Below are 17,236 nucleotides of genomic sequence, written 5' to 3' on the forward strand. Positions count from 1 at the left end.
ATACTACGCATGGTCTCTGGTATCTCCAAAAGGACATGGGGGAGTATGAAGACAAAGCTGATACTATAAATACACTCTTAGTCACAGGTTTCACAGAGACAAAGTGGGAAGGGAAACTGTGTGGAAACTTATTTAGGCTTCAATAGAGTCTATAAGCGTTGAATTAGGCAGACCCAGAGGGAGGGTTTCTACGGAAGGGCTGATATTCCCAAAGAAGACAAACCTTTCTATTAGAATTGGTTTCCTCTCCTGACCCAGATCTATCAGACACTACTTGGAAATTTCTGCCTCTCCTTGTTTCACTGATTCGCGATCTACCCATGTCCACCTGAGTTTATAAACACCCACTTTTCAAAATCCTGAATGACTTAGTGTGGTTGCTGCGTTACTGGCCAGTCACAACATGAATTAGTTGTACGTAAATCTTTTCTTTCTAATACCTAATCAAAACCGGTTTTCCTGAAGAAGTGGATTTTGACGGAGACAGAGACTAGTCAACAACTGTACAATAGTAAAACGGTCAGAACTTTCCTAAGCTCACCCAAAGTGGGATGGCCACAGTAAAGAAACTGGAAGTGAGGGCAAAGGGGCTCCAAGAGGGTTTGAGAGGCATTTTTATTTATCATCACATTTTGCATAGGCGTAGCTCTAAGCCTATCACCCTGAAAAAAGTCAGAGGAAATATTCATCTTCCCCCTCTCGTATTACATGACCTCTTGATTTAAGGACGCAGAACGCTGGTGAGCAGAACTAGTATTTGTCTATCTGCTCAATGAATACATAACCACCACCTATTAAACAGAGTTTTGTGTGCTAGTCTGAGACCCAAACTGCTATTTATATGACGTTGCTTGTTGTTGCTTATTCTGTGGGAAAAGAAAGACACCAGGGATGCAGTGAAATATCGGACTATAACTTTCACATACGTTAGGGCTGTCTGTACTGCTTCGAGTACTAAGAATAGAAGACAGTAGTTTCTGAACTTACCAGAAAACCCACTAGTGGCCTGAAGATTACATCTTTAAGAGCACCAAGCCCACTGTCAGCAAAACTATAAATGATCGTGGGCTGGTTTTGGAGTGTGCATGTAATACTATTAACACATCAAAAATGGATTACAAATAGCGCCTACCACACATACTACATTTTTCCCCCAATAACGCCCGCTTGTCTCTATTAAGCCATCAAGTCTATCTTACCACTCGCGATCGTTACTCAGGACACGTGTTTGCTAATTTGCTAGCTGGAATATCTTTGCCCTACAAAAAGAAAAACAACAAAAAAACCCCCCAAAGCAGAAAACAAAACCCACCCTATTCTGTAGTCCCAAGTGGGAGCATTACCTGTCATATATCCCATTAACACTGGATTTCAAACAACTGAGCTGACCACTCCCTTGATGAAATATCACAGAAATTCACTCGCAAATAGCACTGATCTGTCAACGTGCATATGACCATCTCATCAGCAGTCTGGCTTTGATTAGTTTTAAGCTCTGTAGTTCATGAGAATCTGTCTTGCTTTTGAATTAAGAGGTACAAGTGAATAAGCATCATCTTTAGAGATGATCTGGATGGGAAACTATCACTATCTTTGACCTTCTTTAGGGGCTTTAAAGCATATTCAGGGATCCCCCAGCCATAGAGAGGGCTGATGGGTCCAGGCTGCAGATGGACCAGGCCAGCTGGACCAATTCTCCTTTTAGATGCCTGCTTTAGGCCATTTCCTTATTTATCACAGACAATAAAGGGACTAAAGACAATGGGGAAACATCAGTAAGTTAAATGATTTTGTTTGTATAGCTGTGTTAAAGAATGGTGGGAAACGTCAGTGAAACTCAATGGCTGAAATTGCATTTAAGGACCTTCTGTGGGTTTTGATTATCCATGACTTGCTAATCCTCTCTTACCACAGAGAAGACAAGGGAAAGAATAAATAAAAGCATAAACATGGTTGGAGCATTTTACGTGTTATCACATATGTTATCTTTATAGTCTCAAAACACTTTTCAGATTGGAATCATGTTTTTGCAACAAATTTGCATCAACGTAAACAGAACATACATGCATATATTCACACACATGCGCAATACCAACAACCAAGAACGTATTCTTGAGAAATCTGAGACGTTATTTCTCACTCCATCATGCATCCACACCTCTAGTCAGGCTACTCGGTACATGGAAGGCTCCATGTTTTCCCCACGTGTTGCCCGTGTTACATTCTCCACAGGAACTGAGATTCCCATTCTCTTACCTTTCTCCAAATCCCACTTCCTACAGGAAACATTCTGGAACAATCCACCCAGCCCCCATTGACCTCTTCCTCTTTGACCTGCTGTCAGAATCATCAATGTAGCACTGGAAGGGATGCTGCCTCATTTGGCCTCTGATTTAATTTATCTGAATTCATCTCGTTTACCCAACTAGGTTGTGTGGGGGTGGAAACATGATTTCTGCATCTAAGCATAGTGCCTACTTAGCACGCAGCTACTCAATACTTAGCTCTTTACCCACCGTTTTAAAAAGAAAGAAAAATCTACAAATCTCAATGCTAACCCCTAGCTGTTCTGTTGTCATTAAGAGTGAGGCAAAATTCCTGAAATTCCATAGAACCTTTCCTCCAAACAGATGTTAATCCTTTCCCTCCTTTCCCACAGATTATCTCACTCAGATTTCATAAAATCCTGGAATGGAAGGCAGGGTAGGGCAGAAAATATAATTCCTAGATTTTTGTATTCCTCTTAGAAGGCACATACATGAAGCGGTGGCACCTTCGGTGGCTCAGATATTTGACGCCTGCCTCACCTGTTGGACAGGTACAGCAAAACCTCTGTTAACCAGACCCATCTATCCAGAATCCTCAGTTAAACAGAAGCATGATTCTTCATGCATTAAAAGAAAGAGGTGAATTATAGCAAAAACAGGATCAAGGATTTATTTCAAAATCCACATCCTTGGAGAGCTCTGCATCTACTACATATTCGGTCCAATCTCGTACATCTTCCTAGATACAAGAATCAATCACTGCAATAATAAGGAACATTTAATGAACGCTCACTGTCAGTGAGGAATCAAGCAAAATGCTTTAAATACCTCATCTCATTCAGTCCTTACAAAGACCTACAGAGTATTCATTACCATTATACTCATTTAAGATATCAAAACGGAGACACTTAGGGCTTCCCCAGTGGCACAGTGTTTGAGAGTCCGCCTGCCGATGCAGGGGACACGGGTTCGTGCCCCGGTCCGGGAAGATCCCACATGCCGCGGAGCGGCTGGGCCCGTGAGCCGTGGCCGCTGAGCCTGCGCGTCCGGAGCCTGTGCTCCGCAACGGGAGAGGCCACAACAGTGAGAGGCCCTGCGTACCGCAAAAACAAAAAGAAAAAACAAAAAAACGGAGACACCTAGAAGTAAAGCAAGCTGTCCAAGATCGCACAGCTTAGGGAGGGCCAGCGTTTGCATGGAACATTGTGTGATGCCAGAGAAGATGATACAATCCTTACCTATAGCCAATCACAATTCTCAATCATGAGAGATTTTCCTGGTATTTTATAGGTACTAAATTGAAATGCTGCCAACACATGACAGCGTTATTCACAATAAAATTTGGGGTGACAGAAGTTTTAGATCAACGCTCTATTTAAAAATTATTCAATAAACAGATCACACTCTTCAGCTCCAACCCCGCATTCTGCTTAATCGGGGTTATCTTGGAGTAGAGAGATGCAGGAAAAAGAGAGTAGGGGAGGAAGAATTTGTTGGCCCTATTCTGCAGATTTAAAAACCGAAAGCAATCTCATCAACAATTTGTTGGAAATAAGGCATGGATTAATAATAGAAAAAACCTTGAGGAAGAGTTGAAATTTTGCCCTCACCCACATTTCCTGAGTGCCTGGAGGGTGACCTGAAAGAAAACTGGGTGCATAACCTCTGGCTGTCATAAGTATAAATTGTTTCAGCAATGTTGTGGGAGGTATATTCGCTTAGTTGAGACATATTGGGAGAAGTTGGGAGGAACTCATGTTGGTGAGGAACAACTGTATTAGTCAGTTTAGGAGCTGATAAAGCAAATATTCTTGTTTAAGTCAAATTTTTATTGCCCAGTGATTCTTAGAAAAAAAAACATAGAGGACCAGGGTCCTCTGCATCTCTTACCTGGTGGTCAAGCTCAAGTTGCTAGCCATGCTCATAGGTGTCGCTGGGCTGGAGTCCTGTGTTTTTGGACCAGAGTGTTCCCTTCCGCTGTTTCTCATCACCGTGACTGTTGTCCCTGCAATGTCATAGCCATCTTGGTGAGCTGGCGTAATACCCCTTCATAAGGGATTTCTGGACTGTTCCTATTGGCTGAGAGAGCTCTAGCCTCTTGACTAGGGAGAGGCTGAGAATCCTCAGCTACAGACTGTTCTAAGAGGATGGTTTGTGGAAAACTCTTTAATTTCCTTCTACAGAGTTAAGAGAGTGGGTGAAAATGATGGTGAGGATGTTAATACCATATGGTATGCTTAAAAGAAGTACCTACTGAGTACTTTCTTATCCATTCTGCACCTTTCTCATCCATCATTCTTCCCATCTCATCCAGAAGTATAGCATTTGGGGAGCCTTTCGGCTGCCAGCAGTCTACAGCCGCTACAGGACACTAAGGAAAGATCACTATACAAGGCCCCTACTCCCTTCTGCTGATACCAGTCAGCCTGCAATTCATTCTCCTTGGATACTGCTTCCTTTTACTTCATTTTTCCTTCAAGGCTTCCTTTATTATTTATTTTAACCTTTGAAGAATCTTGATCTTACCTGGGATATGTCTCAAAACACTTGTGAATTTCCACATCTGGAAATAACACAAAAGCAGATAATCTTCTCATCTGCAAAACAGGGAGAAGACTGGGACCTCAAAGGGTGATGGTTGACGATAAAATGCAAGAATGTGTGAGCAACATTAAATGAGCAGCACGAAGCTGCTCTGAGATGGAAACAAACTGACACCTGAGCCTCCTGCGCCCACACGCTGATACTCCATCACGCCATTTTTATTCCAGAACAGAGGTTTAACCTAGGAATCCTTTAAACGCACTTGGCTAGGAAGCCATCCTTGCTCAATAAGAATTGGCACTCGGTACTGTGATGAAAAGTAACATTCTAAAGGATGCTTTGGAAGTCAAATGCTTTTCTTTCACTATTCAAAAACCCTGCATGATCTGCTTGCCTGAACCTGATCGCCAGGGGATCAGAGATGGGAAGACTGCCTGGGAAGAAGTTATCAAGGGGACGGACGGAGCCAAAGAGGAGGCATCACTGCCACTCCTCTTCCTTGCCCACCTAAGTGGAGAAAAGAGACAGGACCTTTCCTCCTGCATCAATTTAAGAATCTCTCTGTACTTAGACTACTCGGAATGGGGAGTTCCTCTGGAACAAGCCTTTGAACCCACACTGAACCAGGTTTTGGACAATGGCAGACGTAAAGAGCCACAAAACCCTCTTGGTATCCCTCTTCTTTTGATGTAACTTTCTCAGCCATTTTAATCTGCAGAAAATATCAACTGAGTCAAAACATACTTTTGGAAGAAGAGGGACATCCTTTGCATATGTGATTTGTCGGTTTAAATCAGCAGTAATTGCATCATCCAGGTGTACCAAGAGCCAAGTATGGAAGAAGATTGCTCCCTGTCTGTAATCCTCAGAAGCCTTCACTTACATATGGAATTTTGATGGGGTTTTCAGCTTGATTGATGTTTCCTTATTTTGTGGTTACCTTTTGCCCTGGGGGGAATGGCTTGGGAAGGGAACGTCTGAAGAAAAATCTAAGCGAGGAGTAGCGTGTTACCAACTCTCAGTTTTTAAAAGCTAGTCGGCTTAGTACTCGTGATAGAAACTGAGCTGCGGAATGTAAAACGCAACATGCCTAAACTGGCTTGGGAACAATGGAACTTTCGGGAAGTCTCTGTTTTCTCAGAGCCTCACTCTCCAGCCAACAACATTTGCCAGGTATTAAAAAAAGGTGGGAGGGGACGGGCGGGTGAGGTGAGTGCTAGGTATGAACCGTGAGAACTTTTTGCTCAATAAAGCTTTGAATCTTCCCTTGTGTCCTTCTTAATAAAATCTCCTGAAAACACATGAATGATTTGCATAATGTTGGACGCTTTCATGATTATGGAAGTACGTCCATGGATATGGGGGCTGGAAGGTGCAGTCTCGTGAGGATGGGTGGGGGCTCCTGCTGTGTGTGCTGCCTGCCCGAAGGGAAAAGAACTGGTCCACGTGGTCTCTGCTTCCTTCAACTCTAAGTTCTATAATCCTAATGAATTTCACAAAAGAGTCTGAAAAGTGTCCTCTCTACCAGGTTGCAGAGAGGGTTGTTAAGAACGTGCAACAATTACTGCCCTTTCTCCCAGTTTCTTTACTGCCCTTTCTCCCAGTTTCTTTGCTGCTTCAAACATCTGGGAGAAAAACCAAAGAATAAAATAAAACTAGGAAGTAAAGTCCCTGTCTCTCAAGGCAGTAGATAAGCAATTGAAGTTTTTCTGATTTCACTCTAAGAGCACTTGATCATTTGATTTACTTATATTTTAATCTATTTAGCTACAGCTGACAGTGACCAAGTAATTACGTTTTCAGATTTTAGGCAAGGGAAAAATGAAATGGATTTTTGCCTAACGCCCTAACCAGACTGTTAATGGCTTGCCATGGCTTACTATGACTTCTTCTCTATGGATATTCTAAAGAGGGTTTCCTTAGACATCAAAAAAGACATGGCATCTAAGACCTGTGGGTGACTGAAAAAAAATAAATTAAAGTCCTATGCACGGCCAGCATTTGATTATCTTTCTCTTTTCTTCAAGAAGTGATTTCCTTGACAGCTATAGGCAACCATTTTCCTTTCCTGGCACACGTGACAGGATTGCATATTAAGACATGCCTCGTATGTGATTTCCATATGGAGAGCACTGATTCTACTCCTCTCGATCTCCCTCAGGAAATATGATCATAGCCCAAATGAGGGAAAACAATTCCTGCCTTATGTGGCTGGCACTGAATCTGCTCCAGTTTACTCAACAGCTAACCTGTTGCAAAATTTAGTATCTACCAGTCATCGTGACACACCTAAGAGGTGATACCATGTATTCTGGATAAGAAACACTGCTCTCAGGAGCTGAAGAAGCAGTAGGACAAGAGATCAAGCCAATGCTTTCGTCTTGTGAAAGTAGGCATAGCATTCATCCATCTATTTATTTTTTATTTATATATCTGTTCATGATCAGAACTTCAAGAAAATTCTTAGAGCCATGAAAGATGGCATGGATTGGCCTGAAGAGAGGCTAGATGTGGGGAAACCTGCCAGGACGCTATTTCAATCATTGGGATGAGAAATAAAGAGGGCCACGGCCAAAGTGGAGATGGACACCAAGGACTGGAGAAAATGAAGCCCCCCAGCCAATGGCGGGACCGACTCCAAGAACAATGGCAACTGTCATGAATACAGGAATGCAAGATGTTGGTGGATGGTCTCTGTGGACTATTACCGGGTTGTGTTCCTTTGTGCTGGAATTGGGTGGACGTGTGGTCCGTGGCCCTGCTTTAGAGAAGAAGAGGCATTTAGGAACACCTCTGCTCTCTCTCCTTCCTATAGCCATTGGTGCAGGAGGAGAGCCAAGCTAGAGAGATGAGCTGGTAGATTCACTGCGGCGGTTAGAGCTCAACCGTCCAGGTTTGGAATGCTCATCCCTAGGGAACACTGGCTGGGCTGACTCCCTTCTTAAAGAGGTCACTTAGTCTGAGATGTTGATGAAAAAAATGACGTAAGGCAAAACCTAAAGAAAACTATGAAGTAGAGTAAATTCAAGTTTGGACCTCCTATTCAAACTATTTCTTATCATTTCTGCACATCCCCGACCCCTTTTCACGCCCCCTTTCCAATTTCCTCTTCATAATTCCCCTCTCATTTACGCGTGACTCCATCACAAACATTAACATTTTAAGGAGGAATCTAAAGCCTTTCTCAGGGGTGAGGATTAGGGGAATTTGGACACAGCTTTCCTAAGGCCACTCTCCCGCTGCCCACTCTCCACGCCATCACGTACAGAGACCGGTGTGTGCTTCTCCCTGCCCTGGTTGAGGACCCCGACTCTAACATCTCAGGCGTTAGAGAATTCACTGCTGAAACGGCAGGCAGCGAGCTGTTTAGCTGGAGCTGGCAAAGTTTCTGCCCAGTAACTTATCCAATCACATATGATTCCCCCTGCTCTTCAGGCTGGCCCTACCATGCATGGTCTTCATGCTCTGGATCCAAAACACACTGGGAATGGGTTCAAATAAGTAAAATCTACCAGGACTTCTCTGCCAATTCTTATTTCAACTGAATTTCACTGATGAGAAAAATAACGAGATTCTTTTTTGAGTCTGTGTTCCCACGGGTTCTATGATAATTACCGTATATGTAGTACTTACTATTTGCCAGGAACTGTTCTTAATGCTTTCTATGTGAATAGACTCCACCTGTATACTCTTTATGTACTAACAGTCTCATTTAACCCCCTGAGATATGTAATATTATCACCAACATTTTACAGAAATCTGAAACACTCTGAGAGCTTAAAGAGTTTGCCTAAGATCACACAGCTAAGAAGTAAGTGAGCAATGCAGAATCCAACGTTTTTAACCACTGCACCCTGCTGCCTCTCTAAAATGTTAGATTATGAACTTAAGGGGAGAACCTCTGGTATGGTTCTAGTCAGAAAAAAAAAAAATGGAAGTGATCAAAGAAGAGGGATTATAAATCATAGAACATCAGAACTGAAAAGAGCCATAGCAGTGATGAGGACTGCTGAATTTCAAAAGGATGACACTGAGATCCCAGAAGGTGATGTGTCTTCCCTAAACCGCATCCAATCAGTGGCACTGCCGCCGTCAGAATTCAAGTCTTCTGACTTCTCATTGAGAACAGGAGGTGGAAAAAGTTGGTGGGGCTGAGCAAGCTTAATTAACTCAACGAAGAGATCATTCTTTAAAGGAAGTGGACCGGGGATACATTTCATCTGACTCTGAAATGTAAAATATTCAACCTGAAATCTGAACTAACTCTAAGTCAGTAAATTTTCTATTCTGTCATCTATTGGTAAGTTCCTTAGTCCTTTTAGAAAGTTAATTCTCTGGAAGAATTTCCAAGACATTATCATGACTTTTAAATCTATAAGGCCAAGTAGTCTCCTTCTACAGTGATGTCCTCTTTGGCACAGTTTTGGCTAGAACTAACTCTCCAGGTTCAAATTCACACACAAGTCCACTCCCCTGGCTACCAGACCCTGAGTGTTTCATGGTACTCTGCTGCCATCATCTGGCAGAGTGAAGTAAGAACAGCTGGCTCACGCATAGCCTGCTATTTAAGAATCTTGGTACCAGATTAATTAGAGTTGTTCTGGATGTAGTAGAAGCGGTGATGGAGGATCAGTATGGAGCAAGAAGAAAAAAAAATGATTCTATTATGAAAAGAATGAAAGGTTCTGGGGAAGATCAAATGCCAGATTATAAATTGAAAGTCTTACTGATTCCCTAGATACTATAAATTACCTGTTATAGAAGTGAGTGAAATTTGGCGTATCTACAAATATAAATGCAGAGCTCTTTTCTTTAAACAAAAATCTTTCCATCTTTATACACCAACTAACTTCCTGCTTTAAAATATTTATAACAAAAACACACTTAAAAGTCAGCTAAATGATTATTCAATTTATAAAAGTTTTTGTTTTGCAAAATGACTGACAGCAGTGCATGCATATTGAGTGTATAACTTACGTGCAAAAGTTTGATTTGTACGCTGTGTTTACAGGGATATGTCTACTGCATGAAACAATGCTGAATTTTCATATGGGATAAAGATGTGTAACGAGACGATACTCTTAATGTATTATTTTTTTCTTTCTTATTCACATCTCTTTAATGGGACATTTCTCCATTTAGTCAGCCTCACCCATTGCCTCAAGAATGATTCATATTGGGCCTCCCTGGTGGCACAGTGGTTACGAATCCGTCTGCCAATGCAGGGGACACAGGTTTGAGCCCCGGTCCGGGAAGATTCCACATGCCGCGGAGCAACTAAGCCCGTGCGCCACAACTACTGAGCCCGCAAGCCACAACTACTGAGCCCGCATGCCTAGAGCCCATGCTTCGCAACAAGAGAAGCCACCGCAATGAGAAGCCCGCACACCGCCATGAACAGTAGCCCCCGCTCACCGCAACTAGAGAAAGCCCACACGCAGCAACAAAGACCCAACACAGCCAAAAATAAATAAATTACAGAAAAAGAATGATTCATATTGTTATAGAATGCAAAAGAGTCAATGTTTAACTTCTGAATCCCAAATAGGCTCTTGAAGCCCATTTAATTAACAGTATTCTTCAGAGTCAAGTGTTCCGTTGCAAGCCCTCTAGGTAACAGGGATTTCAGCAAATGGCATAGGAATAGTTTCTTTCTATGCCCAAAACTGTCTTAGATTTTCACAAAAAAATTTAAAGAGTCAGAGAAAATAGATATGGTTAAGATAGAGCCTTTAGTTCAGAATGTGGGATGGAAGCATGAAAAGTTCCATGGGCTTGCTCCTCCATGAAACAACAGTAACTAGTGAAAACTGAAACACACACACATACAAGCCCAATTAAAATCTCTAGAAACTGTCCTACAGGCATGTAGCAAATGTAGACAATTTATTCAAAAAATTATACCAAACCTTAGGAAGAGCTACAAGAGCCACAGGCACTTGAGCCACAAACGGCTTCCTTTCCTCCAACCCCAACTAAGTGTGACAGAAGCTCCATTCTGGGTACGTGTGCCCAGAAATACAGAGCTACTCTTCCCTCCAGTTTCCAGGCGAGGGCTACGGTGTGTCTCGGGGAGGGGCAGGGCACCGGCATTTCTCATTCTCCCAGCCCCATGGTGCAGAGGCTAAGTTCCAGGTGAGCACAGCCAAGAGGCTGGGGGCTCCCTTCCTCCACGCAGCCCTCACTCATCACAGGGTGAAAACCATGGAGCACTAATAGCCTCATCCCAGCGCGCACCCAAGGCCGAGGTTTTACAGTCGCAGAGGCAAACCAAGCCCAGAAGCTAGCGCCACTGCCCAGAGACCTGCTCAAAAAGCACATATGTCAATTCCAGAGAGGTGGACGACCGTTTCTACCCCACAGCTCCTGGGCAGTGGCTCAGAGGTTCTGCCCAGAGGGAGAGGCAGGCCACTACCATAGAGAGCTCTGATGTTCTTTCCAAGGGAGTTGGCTTGACTTGGAGTAGAGTGTGGAGAAGCTCAAGCCCAAGGATGTTCTTGAAAACAATGGTGATTTGGGTGGCAAATCATTAAGTGGATGCTGGTAGCTCCATGAGAACAACAAGGTAAACCATTTGCGAGGATTTACCATAGTGAACCAGGAAAGAGACAGCGAATAAGTGCTCTCTCAGGGTCAGAACAAACCTCAGACTAGCCTCAGAAACTACTCCTGCAAAGGGGCTCAAATTTAATTGGATAATATTGTAAAGCAGTATCTGCTTCAGGGTATTGTCAAAAATAATAGAGTCTCTGGCAGCCAATGAGCGTAGCCCAAGAGCTGGGTGTGATACCAACAGAGGCAGAGAGCTTAACAGAGAGTCAGGAAAGGAGACAATTAAAAAGAGCCCAGTTAAAACCACTGTCATCCCAGGGTGACTATGTGCATCCCAAGGCTATACTCTCTGATAGGCAACACCAGAGGCTTCACACTCCAGGGGAAATAGAGTTCAATGAAATAGTCCAGCCAAGCCACTAACCCACTAATCCAACAAGGAACGACAATACCACCCCCGGTGTCCAGAGGTGCTACAACGAAAAGTTTGTGCTTCAAATTATTTGAAGAAAATGAAAAGCCAAACCACAGGATGGGAGGAAACATTTGCAAATCACATATCTGATAAGGGACATGTATCTAGGATATTTAAACACCTAATGCAACTTAATAATAGAAAGACAAGAGCCCAATTTAAAAATGGGCAGAGGATTTGAATAGACATTTCTTCAAAGAAGATATACAAATGGCTAGTAAGATCCTTATTAAAAGATGCTCAACCTCTGTAGCCATTAGGGAAATTAAGTTAAAAATCACAATAAGACGCCACTTTACACTCATTAGAACAGCTATTATTTTTTTAAAAAAAAGGAAATAATAAGTGTTGGTTAGCATGTGGAGAAATGGGAACCCTTGTTCTTGTGCACTGCTGGCAGGAATGTAAAATGATGCAGCTGCTGTGTAAAACAGTATGGTGGTTCCTCAAAAAATTAGACATAGACTTAATATTTGATATAGCAATTCTACTTCTAGATGTATACACAGAAGTTAAAAGAGGAACTCAAACAGATATCTCTGTGCCAATATTCATAGCAACATTATCCACAATACCCAAAAGCTGGAGACAATCCAAGTGTCCACTGACAGATGAATGAGTAAACAAAAGGAAGTGTATCCACACAGTGGAACATTATTCACCCATGGAAAGAAGTGAGGTACTGATACACGCTACAACATGGCTATGTGAAAGGAGCCAGATACAAAAGGCCACGTACTGAATCACCCCCTCTTTATGACGTGGCCGGAAGAGGCAAATCTGTAGAGGTAGAAAGTAGGCTAGTGGTTGCCAGGGGCGCAGGAAGAGGAGGACGGGGGATGACTGCTGCTGGGTATGGAAAGGTCCTAAGATCGATTGTGGTGATGGTGGCGTAAATCTGCTGATATACTAAAACCCACTGAATTGCTGGACCCTTTAAAAGGATTTGGTATTTACTTCATAGTATTTGAATTATATCTCGATAAAGCTATCACCCAAAAATGACAGAGCCTGGACCCCTGAGAAAACACTTAGTCCCTCCCAACCAACACACACACCTGGTGTCTCAGGAAGGTGAGAGGTGGTGAGTCAAGGAACACAGGATAATTTTATGGTGTGTAAGGGGAGAAAATCCATAGGAAAACCCTCTTCAAATGGATCCTGGTGGGCGCACTTAGAGGAGTATTTAGTAACAGTGCAAGATGACTAGAGAAGAGCAGATGGCGGCATGTGTGTGTTTAAGCAGAAGAGGGCCTGAGAGCACCACCTAGGTTCCCACATCCTGACGTGCACACCTGCGAATGTGGGGAGACTGACAAATCCCACAGAGCAGACAGACCAAAATAACATATGGAATAAAAAGACTAGGAGTAAAGGAAAAGGGGACTTTGCAGACCTCAAGACCAGAGGCTAAAAACTACAATGAGGTGCTACCTCACACTGGTCAGAATGGCCATCATCAAAAAGTCTACAAATAATAAATGCTGGAGAGGGTGTGGAGAAAAGGGAACCCTCTTGCACTGCTGGTGGGAATGTAAATTGGTGTAGCCACTATGCAGACCAGTATGGAGGTTCCTCAAAAAGGAAACATAGTTACCATAGGATCCAGCAATCCCCATCCTGGGCATGTATCCAGAGAAAACCATAATTCAGAAAGATACCTGCACCCCAATGTTCACTGTAGCATTATTTACAATAGCCAAGACATGGAAGCAATGTAAATGTCTATTGACAGATGACTGGGTCAAGAAGATGTGGTACATATATACAATGGAATACTACTCAGCCATAAAAAACCCCAAAATAATGCCACTTGTAGCAACATGGATGGACCTAGAGATTGTCATACTAAGTGAAGTAAGTCAGACAGAGAAAGACAAATAGCTTATGATATCACTCATATGTGGAATCTAAAGAAATGATACAAATGAACTTATTTACAAAACAGAAACAGACTCAGAGACATAGAAAACAAACTTATGGTTACCAAAGGGGAAAGGTAGGGGGGAGAGACAAATTAGGAATTTGGGAGTAACATATACACACAACTATATATGAAATCGATAAACGAGGACTTACTATATAGCACAGGGAACTATACTCAATATTCTGTAATAATCTATATGGGAAAATAATCTGAAAAAAATATATGTGAGTGTGTATATATGTATGTATGTGTATATATATATATATACACACACACACACACACATATATATATAACTAAATCACTCTGCTGTACACCTGAACCTAACACAACATTGTAAATCAACTATACTTCAACAAAAAATAAATAAATTTTTTTTAAAAAGAAAATCCTATCTGAAAAAAAAGACCAGAGGCAATGGCAGGGACGATGGATTTCAGTAACAAACGACAGTAGGTGACCTAAATCCAGGAGGAACAGAGTTACTGGTTGCCAATGCAGAGGTCACAGAAGTCGACACTTACAGACCTCAGGAACCAGTAAGGAGGACTCTCGTGAAAGGATGCTTGGCTGTCCACTACGAGAATACCATGAGGTTAGGCAAGTTTTCTCCTGCATTTAGATAGAATACTACTGGGGAGAAGAGAAGAGAAGAACCTTAGAGAGAAGGAGAGCCCTGATAGGAAATTCAAATTCTGAATTAAGTTTAAATGCTGAAACACTGGGATTTTACCCAAACAATCTTAACATACCTGGAAGAGACTAAGTTTCAAACCAGAAGCGATTAAGTTATCATGAATGCTCGAAATAACTTTTCTCTTCCTGCTTTAAGCAGTAAGGGTTGTTGGTGAGCTATCGAGTTCAGCTTGAGCAAAGGGGGAAAGTTTCACTTCTTCATCACTATGCCAGAATGAGTAAATTTTAAGCTCCCTACAGTCCATTAAGGAAGAGAGTACTCAAGGAACGGTTTTGTTCGCAACACTAGAAGAAATGATAACTATGCTGGTGACAGAGGTGTTAGCTAATGCTACAATGGCAATCGTATTGCAATATAAAGGTATCAAATCATGTTGTACACCTTCAACTCATACAATGTTGTATGTCAAAGACACCCCGATAAAATTTAAAAAAATAGAAATGGTCATGAGGGGGTATCCTTATACCCAACGAAGCAGTCAGATACAGGCTGAACTTTTAGACTGAAGGTGGGAAGACCTGCGTGACGTAGACGTGTCTGGGATTGACTTGGAAGGTGCCTCCAGCTGGCTATGTGACTTTGGACAAAATTACTGAACCTCTTTCGGAGCTCATCTGCATGGCCCGTGAAGGGGCTGAACTAGAGAACCAGTAAGGTTTCTTCCAGCTCTCAAAGACTGATTCTCAGGTCTTGGATGCCCAGTGGGGAAGTGTCTGCCACTTCTTGGCCAAGTTCACGTGGACATTGTCTTTTAAGAGATAGAGTCCCTCCCCTTTCCTTGGCCACGCCCCCAGAAGCTGGGCTGAGGACAGCCAGACAGAAAGCGCAGTTACCTGTCTTGTGTCGAGGATTCTTGCTTTTGCAGCTACATTTTCCTATTAGCTCGGGCGTATACACATCACTGTGACAGACGGCACAGTAAAAGAAGGCTCTGCACAATGAAAGCAAATCAAGAATGACTGATGTGAGGCTTCACGCTAAAGCAGCACGGGGCTGACTCAGTCTGCCTGCCATTAAGTTGTATTCGCTTTAGGACTTTCTCCCCGTTAAAGCAATAAAAAAAAATTTACCTTTTGACATCCTTTGCAGATTCAGCAATAAAGAACCCTAGTGTGTTCTTACGGAGCTTAACTTGAGCAGGTGGATTTAGTATCAGCCCACTGGAAACAGAAAATAATAATACAGTAATTTTCCCCTCCAATTTCTGGGGCAATATCTGTTTTTACCAAAGGATTCTCAAAGTTGCAGAGTTAATAGGACTCAATCCCTTTTTACCGCCAAAATTTACAGTAGAAAATGTGAATCTGACTGCATTTAATTCATCGACTGCTGCTGAATCTACTGAGGGGGGTCAGGTCATAGCCCAATTGCTGAGCTGCACACACTCCCTGGATTGTGTCCTGCATCAGAAATGGTCAAACCAATGCAGATGCAGGAAGCCTTGCTGATTGAAGCTACCCAAGGCCAAACAGGCCAAGGCCACACGGCTGCTAGTCTTACGGTCATCCTAGTGGTGTACATCCTTAGGCTATTTGTCCTTTAAAATTAAATTCATCTAATTAACTAGCTGGATTCAAAAGTTCCTTTTATTTGCCTACACAATTTTTGAACTTGTTTATCTCTGACTTCACTTTTGTGTATCTTGATTGCAAGATTTTTGAGAGCAGGAACCACGTGAATTGTTTCTATTTCTACACTACTTGAGTATTTTGATTGTCTATTTTATTATGGTTTTGTGTGTTTGAAAACGCTGCCTGATAAACTTCATCCATGATATGTTTTGATAGGGTGCTCCACGATGACTACCTGAGTTCCTCACATTTCTCCCCGCTGGTCAGGATCTCCCGTTTTCATTTCCTTTCATTCAGACCTCCAGCATGGTGAGGTCCTACAACCCTACACCTCCCCTCGCTTCATTTGTGCGTGGTCAAAGTACTCCTTTCCTCCTTTAAAACACACCCCTCCTTTCATATGCACACTGGAAAGAGGTCAAGTCTTCCTTTGGGCAAAGCTTAGTCTGTTGTTGGGATATTCCAGAGTAAGGCGTCAGAGCCTTACAAAACCAAAGAGCTTGTGCAACAAGAGATCCTCAGCTCTATGCCAAGAGCAAAAGGTGCTGAAGAGCTGAGCTCAAGCAGATGACTGCATGAGACATCGTGCGTCACTTTCTGAGTACTGACTGACTGACACTAACATGTCATTGGAATCACTGCTTTTGACTTTGAAAAGGAAAGGACAGATTTGTGCCTCCCCGCCCCAGTATCATCAGTTGATATTCACTACCTAACAAGCATATGTTTAAGTTGTATCTTCATACCTCCTTTTTTAAAGGCAGGGTCCTCTGAACTCATGTTAAATGCTTAGTTATGAAGATACTGCCATAATAATTTCTCTGGTTGCATTTGAAAGAAGAGGTGAACCTCTTTCAAAGAAGTTACTGCTTGATCCTCCCCTCACCCCCTTCATGAATCACGGCCAGCTGCTGTTAGCGAACACAGGCCACTGGAACTAACTCAGAACATTCTCTGACCGGGGTCAGATCCAGCTTCACCTCTTACCGGGTGACAAATTATTCCCTAAGAGAGATCCTGAGGATTATCCAGAGCTTTTGCACACCTTAGAGTCTAGTCGAGTGCATCAGTTAGAAGAAAAAATAAAAGGTGAGAAAAAATAGGTTTTCCCCTAGCTTTTCAATATACTTGCCTGAAGCCCAGCTTTGAGATGCCCCATTTCCTCCCGTGTACAGTGACTGTGGTGGACTTAGCACAGCCTGG

At 42.6% G+C, this 17,236-nt stretch overlaps 1 protein-coding gene across 2 annotated transcripts in view; it reads right to left on the reverse strand.

Annotated features, from left to right (window-relative positions):
* The window catches only part of KCNU1 (potassium calcium-activated channel subfamily U member 1), a 172,981-nt gene that overhangs the window by 64,861 nt on the left and 90,884 nt on the right, over positions 1–17,236 (reverse strand). For both annotated transcript variants that reach the window (XM_067722127.1, XM_067722128.1), the window contains 3 exons: positions 15,533–15,622; positions 15,296–15,393; positions 4,158–4,272 (listed from right to left, as the gene is read on the reverse strand). In XM_067722127.1, the coding sequence (XP_067578228.1) occupies positions 4,158–4,272; positions 15,296–15,393; positions 15,533–15,622 (303 nt within the window). The remainder of the gene's footprint in view (positions 1–4,157; positions 4,273–15,295; positions 15,394–15,532; positions 15,623–17,236) is intronic.

This window comes from Pseudorca crassidens, chromosome 21 (assembly GCF_039906515.1).
Source record: "Pseudorca crassidens isolate mPseCra1 chromosome 21, mPseCra1.hap1, whole genome shotgun sequence".
In the NCBI taxonomy this organism is placed as follows: Eukaryota; Metazoa; Chordata; class Mammalia; order Artiodactyla; family Delphinidae; genus Pseudorca; species Pseudorca crassidens.